Below are 14,036 nucleotides of genomic sequence, written 5' to 3'. Positions count from 1 at the left end.
CCTGATAACATGTCCGATGTATGTGAGATGAAGTCTCGCCATCCTTGCTTCCAAGGAGCACTCTGGCTGTATTTTTTCCAAGACAGACTTATTTGTTCTTCTGACAGTCCACGGTATATTCAATATTCTTTGCCAACACAATAATTCAAAGGCATTAATTCTCCTTCGGTCTTCCTTATTCATTGTTCAGCTTTTGCATGCAGTTTCTTAGACACTTAAAGCATAAGCGACCAAAGAAAAATAAATTGGACTTCATCAAAATTAAAAACTTTGTGCATCAAAGGACTACTATCAAGAAAGTAAAAAGACAATCCACAGAATGGGAAAAAAATATTCACAAATAATGTATCTAATAAAGATATGTAAAGAACTCTAATAGCTCAACAATAAAAACACAAATATACCCAATTAAAAATGGGCAAAGGATCTGAGTAGACACTTCTCTAAAGAAGATACACAGCTAACCAATAAACACGTAAAAAGATGTTCAACATCATTAGTCATTAGAGATCAGCAAATCAAAACCCCAGTGAGATACCACTTCACAGCCACTTGGATGTCTATAATTTTAAAAACTATAATGAAAATAAGCGTTGGTGATGTGGAGAAATTGGAACACTCATACATGGCTGGTGGGAATGTAAGATGGTACAGTCACTTTGGAAAATAATCTGGCAGTTCCTCAAAATGTTAAACAAGGTCAAAAGTTACCATATAACCCAGCAATTCCACTCCTAGGTATACCCCAGGGAAATGAAAACATAAGCTCATACAAAGTCTTGCACAGAACTGTTCATAGCAGCATTATTCATTATAACTAAAAGGTAGAAACAATGCAAATATCCAGGCCCCAGAAAGGCCCCCCACCCCACCCCTAGCTATGGAACTGAGACCAATTCTCACCTTCTCAGGACCCCTTTCCTCAAAGAGGTTTCTATAGCCATAATTAGAAACCCAACCCTAAATATTAACTTGATATGCAAGTTAATGGTAACCAAAGCCATGGTCCCTGAACTGACGAATCTACAAAAAAAATCTGATACATCCATACAATGGAATACTAATCAGCAATAAAAAGGAAAGAAGTACTGATATATGCTATAACATGGATGAACCTTGAAAACATTACGCTACATGAAAGCAGTCTGTTACAAAAGAGCACATATCGTATGATTCCATTCATATGAAATGTCCACAAGAGTCAAATCTACACAGACAGAAACTGGGTCTGTGGTCATCTGGGGCTGGGGAAGTTAGGGGAAAATGGGGAGCAAGGGTTAATGAGCACGAAGGTACTTCTGAGATTCTCTGAACATACTAAAAAATCATTGTATTGTACACTTCAAGTGGATCGATTGTATGGTTTGTGAAGGATATCTCTATGAAGCTGTTTATGAAAACTAATGGAATTTTATTGTATGGAAATTATACTTCAATAAAGCTGATTTTTAAAAACTGACAGAACTAAAGGGGCAAACAGACAAATCCAAGAGCATAGTTTGAGATTTTCACACACCCCTTTCAGTAACTGACAGAACAAGCAAGCAAAGAAATCAGTAAAGATGTATAAGAAACAAACAGTACAATCAACCTGACTTCCTTGGCATGTACAGAACACTACAGTCAACAACCGCAGAATGCATGCTCCTTTCAAGTGCGCATGGAACACGTATCACAATGACCATATGCTGGAAGTTTCAACAAATTTCAGATGGTTGAAATTATACAGAGAACGTTAATTCATCACGACAGAATTAAACTAGAAATCAGTAACAAAGAAATCTATAAAATCCCAAAGTGTTTTGAAGTATTAGACCACTGTTCAAAGAAGAAACCAAATAAATTAGAAAATATTCTAACTGAATGACAAAAATAATATAAAATATCATAACCTCTATAATACAGTAAATACAGAATGAAAAGGAAAATTTGTAGCTCTAAATGCATATAGTAGAAAAGAACACTGACTGAGCAGCCATCTAAGATACTACACTGGTCTCACCCCTTTGGGAGCAAGAGAGAATGAAGAAAACAAGATACAAGGAAAAGATTAGCCCAAAGGACTAATGGACCACAACTACCACAGCCTCCACCAGACTGAGTCCAGTACAACTAGATGGTGCCCGGCAACCACCACTGACTGTTCTGACCAGGATCCCGGACAGAGATAGAGAAAAATGTAGAACAAAATTCCAACTCACAAAAAAAGACCAGACTTACTGGCCTGACGGAGACTGGAGAAACCCCGAGAGTATGGCCCCCGGACACCCTTTTAGCTCAGTAATGAGGTCACTCCTGAGGTTCACCGTTCAACCAAACATTAGACAGCCCTATAAAACAAAACGAGACTAATGGAGCACGACAGTCCAGGGACAAGGACTAGAAGGCAGGAGGGACAGGAAAGCTGGTAATAGGGAACCCAAGGTTGAGAAAGGAGAGTGTTGACATGTCGTGGGGTTGTTAACCAATGTCATAAAACAATATATGTACTAACTGTTTAATGAGACACCATTTGTTCTGTAAACTTTCATCTAAAGTACGATAAAAAAAATTTAAAAAAAAGAAAAGAACACTGAAAATCAATGATCTAAGCTTCTATCCTAAGAACATCCCTTTCTTTTTCAAGAACAAAAAACCTAAAGAAATTAGAAAATAATTAAAGAGAGTAATGAAATAAAAAGCAAATATCTAATAGAGGAAAATCCAGAAAGCCAAAGTTGCTTTTTAATAAGATAAACATAATTTTAAAAGTGACCCCAGAAGGCCACAGGGTTAGGTGCAGGTCAGGCCACATCCCTGACATGAGAAAACCATGCATGACCCAGAGCTCGAGCTATCGATGAGACTGCTGAGGAAGCGAGATGTGGCCCACCACAAAGTTCAGGCTTCAGCGCAAAAGTCTCGGCAAGTCTTCAACCTTCTGGGTTCAGAGACCTCCTCCATCTCAGGTCAGGATATTACACAAGCACACGCAGGGTTATGACCTCCTGTCCTCCTGCAAACCAGGGATTCTCCAAGGACTCACCACTGCTGTCTGAAAACACCTATCAGATGCTATGGTTGTATCCCTGGGACTCCCCTCCAGACTAAACATGGAAGAGAACAGAGAAGGCGGTTACTAGCAGGCTGACAAGATTGCAGATCCCCAAAGTCCTCGAGAATCCCAACTACACAAACAGGACTACTTAATGCAAAGTCAACCTAACTGTGGTGGAGTCCAAGCCGTACTTGTGAAATATCAGAGACCACAGGCAGCCAAGGTTGTTCAGAGTAAAGAACAGAACAGCAGATGACATAAATCAAGACAACATAGATTCTGCCTATTTTGCCAAATATCACTTTGACATTAGGAAAAGCAATGGCCTATCCACCCAATACCCTAACACACCAGTAAAAATTCTCTTTATAGAAAGTATGTCTTTTCTCAGCAAAGTACATGGACTCTGGAGTCATACACTGGAGACTGCCTGGGTTCAAATCCCAGCTCCACAGCATATTAGCTCTGTGATCTTGGAGTTTCTTAACCTCCCAGGGCCTCAGTATCCTCATCTGTAAAATGGGGATGATCACCATTCCTACCTCATGGTATGGTTGTAGGGGTTATATGAGTTCATCCTAGCAAAGACTTAGTCCAGTGTCCAGCACACAGGAAGTGCTCTGTACACGGGCTCTTGTTATTACTACGTGTGTGCATGTATGCAAACACACACCATAACACACATACACACACACATTGTGGATATTTTGTTTCCTTCCTGCCCTGCACCTTCTCAGTTTAGGGATTCCCTCCCAGTGGATCTTCTCAGGAAGTGGGGCCTCCTAACCCCATGAAGCCAGGAAAGCAGGTCCCTGCAATCTTGCCACGCCATGATTCTGCATGAGGAAACGCCTGTCCAAATCCATCCCCACCCGAAAGTGAACCTGGTTCTCCAACTCCCTGGTGACACTGTGACCACGACATTCTTCTGGCAGTTCCTTTTCCCCTAACACTAGGCCAGATGACTTCTGTTGTGCACAGACAGAAACTGACTGGCCCACTACACAGCCACAGACGGCCAAACACACAGACAGGCAGAAGAGACACACACAGATGTGTACACGACAGATACACACCGTGTCAAGACAGCACGGGGGCAGTGTCTGACCTCCTCCAACCCCACAAGGGGAAGGAGAACCAAGCTCAACAGTGCAAGGCTGAATCCCATGAGGTGGAGGCCAGACAAGCCTCCTCTCTCCACCATCTTTACCAATTCTGACATCAACTGTCCTTCCCACGGCACTCTCTACTTCTCTGCTGGGTTCGATAATTCACTGCAATGGCCACACAGAACTCACAGACCATACTCATGATTACAAGGTTTATTAGGAAAGTCACAGGTTACAATTCAGGCTCAGAAACACTCAAGGACAAACTCAGGACAGCCTCTTCCCCTCTGTGCTCACAGGCACGCCTCTCCCTGGCCCTCAGTCTCTGCCCAAAGGCACTCAGCTTTCTCTCTCCACGGGCCGGGAAGCCCACTGCGCCATCTCCTGCGGGTCTCTCCTCCTTTGGTGGTGGTGGGCTCTTCTCTTGCTCGGTCTCCTGCTTCGAGGAGCTTCTCAGCGCAGGGATCCCAGCTCCAAAGGATGCACTCTCTGCTCCTGGCTATTCTTCCTTGGTGCTGGGATTCTCCTTTCTGCTCTGGAATTGGCTCTCTTTTAAGGCAAACCTGACCAATCCCCTTGGTGGGCCACAATTATCCTATCTGCACAGCCCTGGCCAATCACCTGTGTGGGAGTTACAAGACCATGGCTAGAAAGGCCACACAAAAGTAATCAATCGCACCGCAGACAGGCACATGCAGATACACACACATATGAATATATAGACATACATAGACACCTACACACAAACACACTCAGACGCAGATACATAAACACACACGTATGTATACACACACACACATACACACACATATGTATATACACAGGCACACATACAAATACACAGGCAGACACACTTAGAGATACGCAGACACAGACACACACTCTCAGACAGGTATAAACTTAGACGCCCGAAGATATACACATATACTGATAAACAGTCTCACACACACACACACAGATGCATGGAGACCAACGTATACATAGACAGACCCATACAGAGAGACATACACAGTCAGACACACACAGTAGAATCCAAAAGATATTCACTTCACTGTTAAACTGTTGACAAGGTTTAACTCTATGTCATGGATTGAGCTGTGTCCCCCAAATATATCTGTCAGCTTGGATGGGTCATGATTGTGTAATCTGACGTGATTTCCTTAAGCGTTGTAAACTCTATCACTATGATGACATTATATGTGATCTCCTTATGTGTTATAAATTCTATCACCGTGATGAGGTTATACTGATGAAGTGGACAAGATTATTGTCTTAATGCAATCCCTTTTGAGATATAAAAGACAGAAGTGAGCAGAGACATATGGGAACCTCATACCATCAAGAACGCAGCGCTGGGAGCACAGCGCATTCTTTGGACCTGAGGTTCCTGCGCAGAGAAGCTCTCAGACCAAAGGAAGACTATGCATCACGAGGACCTTTCTCTAGAGCCGACAGAGAGAAAGCCTCCCCCTGGAGCTGATGCCCTGAATTTGGACTTGTAGCCTACTGGACTGTGAGAGAATAAACTTCTCTTTGTAAAGCCATCTGCTGTGGTATTTCTGTTGGAGCAGCACCAGATGACTAAGACAGTCCAGGTAAAAGAATTTCTGCTATTCCTTGTGTTTGCTTCTGTGCTGGTCAGCGTTTTCTACAATAAGCATTAACTGTATAAAAATAATAATAAAACCCCACGGGTACCTGTGAGGGGGGAGAGTGTCCCAGAAGCAAGAAGGTAATTTCCAGATGAAAGGGTGAGGAAGTGTAGGCTCAACTACCCCTGGAGTTTCCAAACCAATGAAGGAGGCAGGCCCAGCCCAGAGAAAGGCCCCCCACCCCATCCCTACCTAGGGAACTGGGGCAGATTGTCACCTCCTCAGGATCCCCTTCCTCAAGAGGTTTCCATGGTCATAATTAGAGACTCAATCCTAAATATTAATTTGATATGCAAGTTAATGGTAACCAGAAAGCCATGGTCCCTGAACCACAAATTGGCATTTTGCTGTCATCATCAAGTTTTACTAATGTCCCTCTACTTCCTGAGTTTTAAAATTCACATCTTTGAATATTAATATTCCTGCATTAACAACCCTCAAATTCAGCAATTTCATATTTAACTGCTAATTTAAACAGAATTAATTTGTCACCAATTGTCTTCAAATATGCAAGGCAATTTAAGTAAATGCCAGAAGATAAGAAATCTACTCATCCTGAATAACCAGCTGATGTGAAATATCGCCTGTATTTCTCTCTCTCAGAACCGCATGAGTCAGAGTCCTCTGTAACGCACAGCCCTGGCCCCGGGCTCCTGGGCACAGATTCCTCCTGTTTTGGAGGGAACTGTCTCCTGCCAGGAGGGACCGCCACTCAAGCTCTGCAAACTTGATGGCAGCGGGTCCTAGGCTCAGCCGCCTGGCCCCCACAGACTACCTCTTTCCCTTCATAGTCAGTGTCTCTCAGGAAAACGTGCTCTAAAAGCTACCTCCTTGGATGCTAATGAAGATTTATCAGGTATGACTCTACTCCCACCCAGCAGCTTTAGTGCCTTTACTCCAGAGCTACCCTCCCCATCTCACCTTCCCCTGGCCCCCGGCACCCAGCCCAGCCCTTCCACCATTCCCTCACCAGGACCTGACAAGGAGCGTCTGACCCCACCCCCCACCAGGGCGCACATCCAGCCTGGCGCCTCCAAAACACCTTCACTGTGAACTGTCCCTACTCCAGTCAGGTCAGACACAGGGACACAGCCAGGGCCAGACTCCAAAGTCAGCACCAGGCCAGGGGCACACTATCCCTACCTGCCTGTATCACGCGATCATAATTCCACCCCGGGTTCCCCAGGGAAAACATGGCCACGCCCCTTGATGGGCCCAGGGACCTCAGGCCATGGGGGATCCCTCGTGCCTCCCAGGCCTGGCACCCCACCATCTCTGCCTCCCTGCTCCCTCAGCCCCCAGTCCACCACTGTCCCCACCACTACAAGACCTGGCACGCTGCCTGCTCCCCACGTGGCTGGATCTGGGAAGGCTGAGGGAGGCCCGAGGCCAGAAGGGAGGGCCTGGCTCTCCCAGGACCAAACTCACAGCCTCGCAAGGCTGAGCCCAAATGCAGCAGGCAGACAACCCCGAGAAGCCATATTTGGAGAGAAGGTCGCAGGCTGACTACCTGGGTGGATAGGTGAGGCCACCATTCCACCACAAGGCTCTCTCTCCCTTCAGGTCAAGGCAGCCTGGGATGGCCCGTGAGGATACACAGAGGCCAAACCTGAACTTCTTCTGTTAAAAGCTGGAGGTCAACCAAAGACGCAGATGGGAGGTGTTTCTGAGAAGTTCCAAACAGTTTAAAAACTCCAGGAAGTAAGGAGTTTCATCAGGGCAGTCAGAGTGGCCAGGGACAAGAGCAGCTGAGCATTAGAAAGTAGGACAGGAGATTCATCTTGCTTAGGAAACAGGCTATTATTATCCCCAGCAAACAGCTGGAGACGCTCATGGCCAGCAGGTGGATGTGGTTGGCTGAGCCGCAGTGGCCCTGGAGGACAAGGTCTCTCTCCAGCCCAGCACAGAACACAGGAGGTGGCAGAGTCGAGGTGCTGCAGCGTAGGTGGGTGGCAGGCACCCAGACTCCAGGAATACGGACATGACTGTGAATGATCTCTAGCGGGAAGGAGCTGGAGGGCAGCTAAAGGCAGAGGCGGGGCCCCAAGGTCAGCACCCATGGTCTGCAGGGTGGGGGCATGGCCGTCCACCACAGGCTCCTGCCCCAATGAGGCAACCCTCAGATCAGAGGTACAGAAAGGGCGACATGGTGGGATGGGGTCCAGAGTGAAGCATGAGGGGACAAGCCCCCCAGGGACAAGGGGGAGTGAAGAGCACCACAAGCAGCCCAGGGGACCCCAAAGCAAAGAGACATGTGGGAGGGCTCCCACTTGCAGCATGTCGGCAAAGTTAGAAAAATCAGCCAGCAGCCCACCATGTGGCTGTGGGAACTCAATGCCTCCGACTCACACACAAAGGGACACTCTCTCAACTGAGGGGCCTGGCGAGCACGTCGAAGTCAGCCCCTCGCTGGACTGGATCACAGGCCAGAGAGGTACCAGCCTGGTGCCTGGGGGGATTGTTCAAACTTACGGGCAGCCGGCAGCCTCTGGCTCTCCAAAACAGCTTTTCAAATGAGGCCCTGGGTGGGGGTTTGGCAGAGCACAGGCGCCTCTGGGCTCTTGGCAGGGGCCTCCGGGGCTCAGAAGAGGGACAGTAGACAGAGACGGGGAAGAAGTTGGAGTTCACAGGGGTGAACACTCCAGTGGGGTGGGATGAAACCTCAGCTTCCTGCTGCCCCGAAGGCGGTAATGCTGTCCCTGGGGGCCCACTGGCCTCTCCTGCAAAGCAGACAGCAGGGCTCTGCTTACAGGGCCCACGTTCCTGAACCACGCCGGCGGCTCCCCCACCGACCTGGCCCTGGGGGTCTGAGAGGACACTCTGCAGTGGAAGTGTCTGGAGGAGGGCACGCAAAGGATCCCTAGCCAGTAGCCCCACAGCTCACTGACACCCAGGAATCCTGTAATCAGGGATCCTGGCATCCACCTGGCCCCCTGCACAACGGGTAACTGAGGCCCAGCGAGGCGCTGGGACGTCATCAGGGGTTGGCTTGTGGGCAACTGTTTACGAAGTGCCAGCTCTGGGCCAGGTTCTGGGTGAGTGTGACCGCATTTAGTCCTCACAGCAAGGCCCAGTGGCACCACGTCACACGCAGGGGAGCTGAGGCTCAGAGGGGAAGTGACCTGCCAAGGCCACAGGGCCTGACAGTGAGGCGGCCACCCGGGCTCCCACCTCCAGCTCAGTGTCCGCCCCACAAGGCAAAATCCCAAGCAGAGACTGGTAAGGGGGTGGCCCCCACAGAACCGCGGAGACATTCCATGGTGCTGGTGGCAGAATTCAGGGGCGGAGGTGAGCAGGGCATCAGGCAGTGCTGGAGGCACGTGGGGGGGGGGTCCAGCCCGGGACAGGGAACAGCCAGCTGTGGCCCTCATCCCCCCAGCCCCTGGGAAGAGACAATGGCCCCACGGGCAGCATTTCAACAAGCTGGGCTAATCACCACAGGTGTGGGAAGCCTGGCCACCCTAGGAAAGCTCCAGAGAGAATGCAGAGATTTGTACAACGAAAAGGCGCAAACCTGAGACTCAGCCCGCCTCCCCCCGGCCCCCTCGCTCTTATCATTGGGGGAGGTGATACATATTTATGAGCTCATAATCCTTCCCAATCACCCCTATATCACACAGGGGCCCAATTCCTGAGGCTCAGGCTCATACATAATTATAAGGCACTTCCTCGTCAGGCCCACCAAAGGACGACCGGGGACACAGCAGCTGCAGGGTATCCTGGTGGGGGTGGGACTGAGTATCTAGGTTCAGGGAGGACAGGCTGGGAGCACCTCAGGGAGCAGGTGTTTCCCCTAAGGGCTCGTCAGCCCAGCAATGCAGGGTCCACAGACCCCCAGGCAGGGACCAGCCAGCCCGGGGACATGGGTGCCTGGCAGGCAGCACTCTCCAGGGGCCACGGCATGCGGGGCGGCAAGGAGGGTGAGCTGCCTCTCTCCCTGTGCCCAACATCTGCCCTCCTGCCTGGAGAGACCTGGAAGGAAGAACTCCTTCCCAAACAGGGTTTAGGGGCTCCGCCTGGAGCTGAGTTGCAGAGACCAAGGGAAAGGCATTGAGAGCCGCGCTGGGAGAGGTCAGTGACTAGGACTAAGGGGAAGGGGCTGCATGTCAAAGGGTGTGTTAAGGACGAAGACCACAGCACTCAGAGCAGGTCTCCAGAGAGTAACAGCCACCTGCCTGCACCTGGTCAGCCAGGACTCCCCAAACACTCAGCAGGGCCTGCACCTGGTCAGCCAGGGCTCCCCAACCATCTAGCAGGGCCTGCACTTTCACCACAGGGAGCAAGAAGAGAGGCATCCCTTCCTGAAGGTAAAAACTGCAGCAACTTAAAGCAAAAAATATTCTTCAAAACGCTCAACCTAAGTGCGCGCATGCATGCATGTTTCACACCGAGTTTGTGGACTGGGAAGACCTGCTGGTGACGGGGTGAGCCAGGGCTGGAGAGTGCCAGCCCTGGGGGCCCGGGACTCACTTGCTGATGCCCTCGAAGGAGGCCTCCCTGCAGACACTGCTGCTGTCCGTGTTGACGCCGCGCTGGGAAGAGAGAGGGAACGTGAGAGCATGGCCTGTTCAGGGGGGCGGCCACCTGCCAGGCTAGGACCCCGCCCCAGTCGGCAGACCCACCCCTCACCTTTCCCTGACAAGCCAGGTAACTCCATGCTAGTAATGCTCGTGGGTAGTACAGATGGTTAATGCACTCAGCTGCTAACTGAAAGGTTGGTGGTTCGAGTCCACCCAGAGGTGCCTTGGAAGAAAGGCCTGGTGATCTACTCCAAAAAATCAGCCATTGAAAACCCTATGGAGCACATTTCAACTCTGACACACAAGGGGTCTCCATGAGTTGCAACCGACTCCGCGGCAAGCGGTGTTCAATGCTCATGCAGGCCCTCCTCTCCTTCAGGGACAAACATCATGTCACAGCCTGGAAAGAGGAAGAAGCAGGGGTACCACAAACAGCGTCCCAGGTGCACCCCAAGCCTCCCTCCCTGGATGGTCAGGGCACTCGCTGGCACCAGGTCAGGCTGCTCGGACACAGGTGGGGCCCGGGTGAAGAGCTGCAGACCAGGGACCCCCCTACAAAGCTGCTCCCCCAATGCTGGCCCCATCTTCTCTCGCACGCACACACCAACGTTAAACACCAGTTGTCACGGAGTCGATTCCAACTCATGATGACCTCATGTGCATCAGGGTAGAAATGTGCTACGCAGGGTTCTCAGTGGCTGATTTTTCAGAGTAGATCACCAGGCCTTTCTTCCAAGGCACCTCTCGGTGGACTCAAACCACCAACCTTTCAGTTAGCAGCCAAGCGCATTAACCATCTGTACCAGCCACTAGCATTACTAGCTCTGAAGAGTACTGTCAGATCCAGTCCTTCCAGAGACGCAGGTCAGACCCCTTGCAGGCAGGGTGGGCCTTCTCAGAGAGACTCCACCACACTCTATCACATTCCTCTCCTTTTCCTAACTGTGGGGAGACTCTGCAAGGAACTCAGGCCAGTGTGGAGACAAAACGAGGGAGGCAGGGGACAGCATGCCATCTCAGAGAGGCAAGGCGTTTTAAACCTCCACTTATTCCTCAAGAACTTCATGTCGATGTCTACTTGCATAACCAAATAAAACACATTAGACCCTCTCTAACCACAATCATCTGGCACAGCTTTCCTTCCCAGCCATCAAAACAGCAGAGCGGAAAAAAGACTGTGTAAAGGGCTAAAAAACAACCAGGGAAAACTATTTCTGGAAAAATCGATTAACAAGGGAGACAGGGTTACTCTGCAGGGGGAGAATGATATACTCTTCATATTTGAAACTCCCAAGGTCAAAAAAGGGCGAGAAAGCATGCCTCTGTGAGTCATTTCTCAGCCCGAATGCCCCTCCAGCCCTGACGGGCCCAGCAGCCCACCACGCAGACCCACCTGCCAGGCTGTGGGCCAGGAGGGGCCCTCTGTCATTCACTGCCCCAGGTTCAAACTCTGGGGCCTCACAGCCCTGCTATCTCGGGGCAGGAGCCAGGGGCGTGTTTTTAAATTGCATTAACAATGGAGAAGATGTGGCTTAGAAGTAAACGGACATTCTACATCCACAAACCCCACTGGTTCAACTTGAAACAACTACATCTTCCAGCCCAGGGTCTGAACCTTTGGATTGGGTGTGGTGTGTGTCATCGTAGCCTTGTAACAGGACACAGCCCATCCCAGGGGGACCAAGAATTGACAACATGGTCCTGGACATGTTCTGCTGCTCTGGCTAAGAAGGGTCGCTACTTGTTATGGAAACCATGTGTTAGTGGCTGGAAGAGGAACTGCATACTCCTCCCCTCGGTTCTCAATCCTCCCCCACGACCCTGACCTCTGCAGGGCCAGGATGCCCCCTAACTCTCTCCCCTGTGCTTTCCCATGGACGCCAGCCACTTACCAGAGTGAGGAGGACAGAGGGGCTCTGTGACGTCAGGACAGTGGCAATCTGAAAGGTCAGAAAGAAAAATCCACTTTAGAGCGTCCACAAAGAAGTCTGATGGAGACCAGACACTAGTATGTTACTCAGTAAAAACACTCACGTTTACCGAGCACGTCCTTAAAACAGGCAGCGCTGCTGTCCCCATCCTGCAGGTGAGGAAACTGAGGCTTACAGGTTAAGGATGTCTAAAGTTACCCAGCTATCAACGGCAGCACAGGGTTCAAACCCAAAACTTCCCACAATCCCCCACCTGCCGCCACGCACCACATAGATTCCTGGCTCCAAACATCCAGGCCCTCCGACTTCTAAGGCCAGCCTTCCAGAAAGACCTGTCCCCTGACAGCCCCTTAGGCACTGATCCCCACCAGCCTCCCATCCACCGGGCAGATGCCTCAACAGCATCCTTCCTTCCCTTTTGCCTCCCTATCTTGTGCTCCCCCAGTTCATCTCTTAGTCCCTGTGGCATCAGCCGTCCTCTGGCCCCCACCCCACGCCCCCGCTCTCCATCATTCTGCCATGGCCCTCCCACCTCATCCCCCCGGCCCTTAATGCCTGCAGCTGCTCCCCACCCCAGCCCCTCACATGGCCGTGCCATGTGCACGCCTCTGCCTGGGGCACCGTCTCCCCATCTTTGCCACTTCCTAACCTTCTACTCAGGACCAAGCTCCCTGCGCAGGTTCACGCCCTCCTTCCTCTAACTCCACCCCCCACCAAACAGTACTGGCCCGTGACACCTGCCCCCCAAACATGGCCAACCACCCTGGTGAGAAGCAATTTCCTCCTCTCTTGACCCCACCCTAGTCTGCTCTGCATCCTGGTTACTGCAGACCCTACTGTTTCTGAGGCTTATGCCACCGGCCCCATTCCCCCAGCAGAGACCAGTCTCTCTCTGCAGCCCTCCCACTCCCCACATCCCCCACCCCAGACTCTTAACACCCTCTGCATAGTGGGACAGTAAGGAGATCTGTTGTTGTTTTCACGTACTTCTTGAGGTATAAGTGTCATACGCTAAACTGCACACACTTAAAACACATGCTTTGAAAAGTTTTGACATATATGCATATGCTTTTTATGCCTGAGATACTCCTTGAGAAAACCTGGAATATGTTGAAAACTATAAAGAGATAAAACATTTCATTTTTAATGGATTTGAAAACCAAAAAAAAGAACAAACAAACACCAAACCCGTTGCCATCGAGCTGATTCCAACTTACGGCGATCCTATAGGACAGAGTAGAACGTCCCCACAGGGTTTCCAGAAAACAGCTCGTGGATTTGAACTGCCAACCTTTTTGTTAGCAGCTGAGGTCTTAACCACTATGCCACCAGGGCTCTGTGGATTTGAGAGTCCTGTGCAAATTTGAGTGTTATACAGGTAGTCCCGACATACAATGTATTCGAGTTACAATGAACCGCCCTTAGGACTATTTTTGTGTGTGTATCTTATCATGGTGTAGTGGTTAAGAGCTACAGCTGCTAACCAAAAGGTGGGTAGTTCGAATCCACCAGCTGCTCCTTGGAAGCCCTATGGGGCAGTTCTACTCTGTCTTGTAGGGTTGCTATGAGTCGGAATCGACTTGACGGCAATGGATTTTTTTCTATGGTTAGTAATATGTACTACATACAATCGTGCAAAATGTAATTTGCTGATGTTACTCTCAGATGTTCAAAGTCATGATTTACTGTTCAAAACACTGCCATATAGCAGACTATGGTAATAATAATGAAAACTAAAAAATTGAGGTATTCAACTTATATCGGAACTGACTTGCAACAGAGTTGTC

At 49.7% G+C, this 14,036-nt stretch overlaps 1 protein-coding gene across 1 annotated transcript in view; it reads right to left on the bottom strand.

Annotated features, from left to right (window-relative positions):
- The window catches only part of PEPD (peptidase D), a 147,928-nt gene that overhangs the window by 105,783 nt on the left and 28,109 nt on the right, over nt 1-14,036 (bottom strand). The window contains exons 5-6 of the mRNA XM_004371606.2: nt 12,211-12,258; nt 10,269-10,330 (exon numbers count right to left, since the gene is read on the bottom strand). Of these exons, the coding sequence (XP_004371663.1) occupies nt 10,269-10,330; nt 12,211-12,258 (110 nt within the window). The remainder of the gene's footprint in view (nt 1-10,268; nt 10,331-12,210; nt 12,259-14,036) is intronic.

This window comes from Trichechus manatus, unplaced genomic scaffold, assembly GCF_000243295.1.
Source record: "Trichechus manatus latirostris isolate Lorelei unplaced genomic scaffold, TriManLat1.0 scaffold00014, whole genome shotgun sequence".
Lineage (NCBI taxonomy): Eukaryota > Metazoa > Chordata > Mammalia > Sirenia > Trichechidae > Trichechus > Trichechus manatus.
Note: the sequence above shows the minus strand (reverse complement) of the source record. Positions and strands in the feature narration are given on the sequence as shown.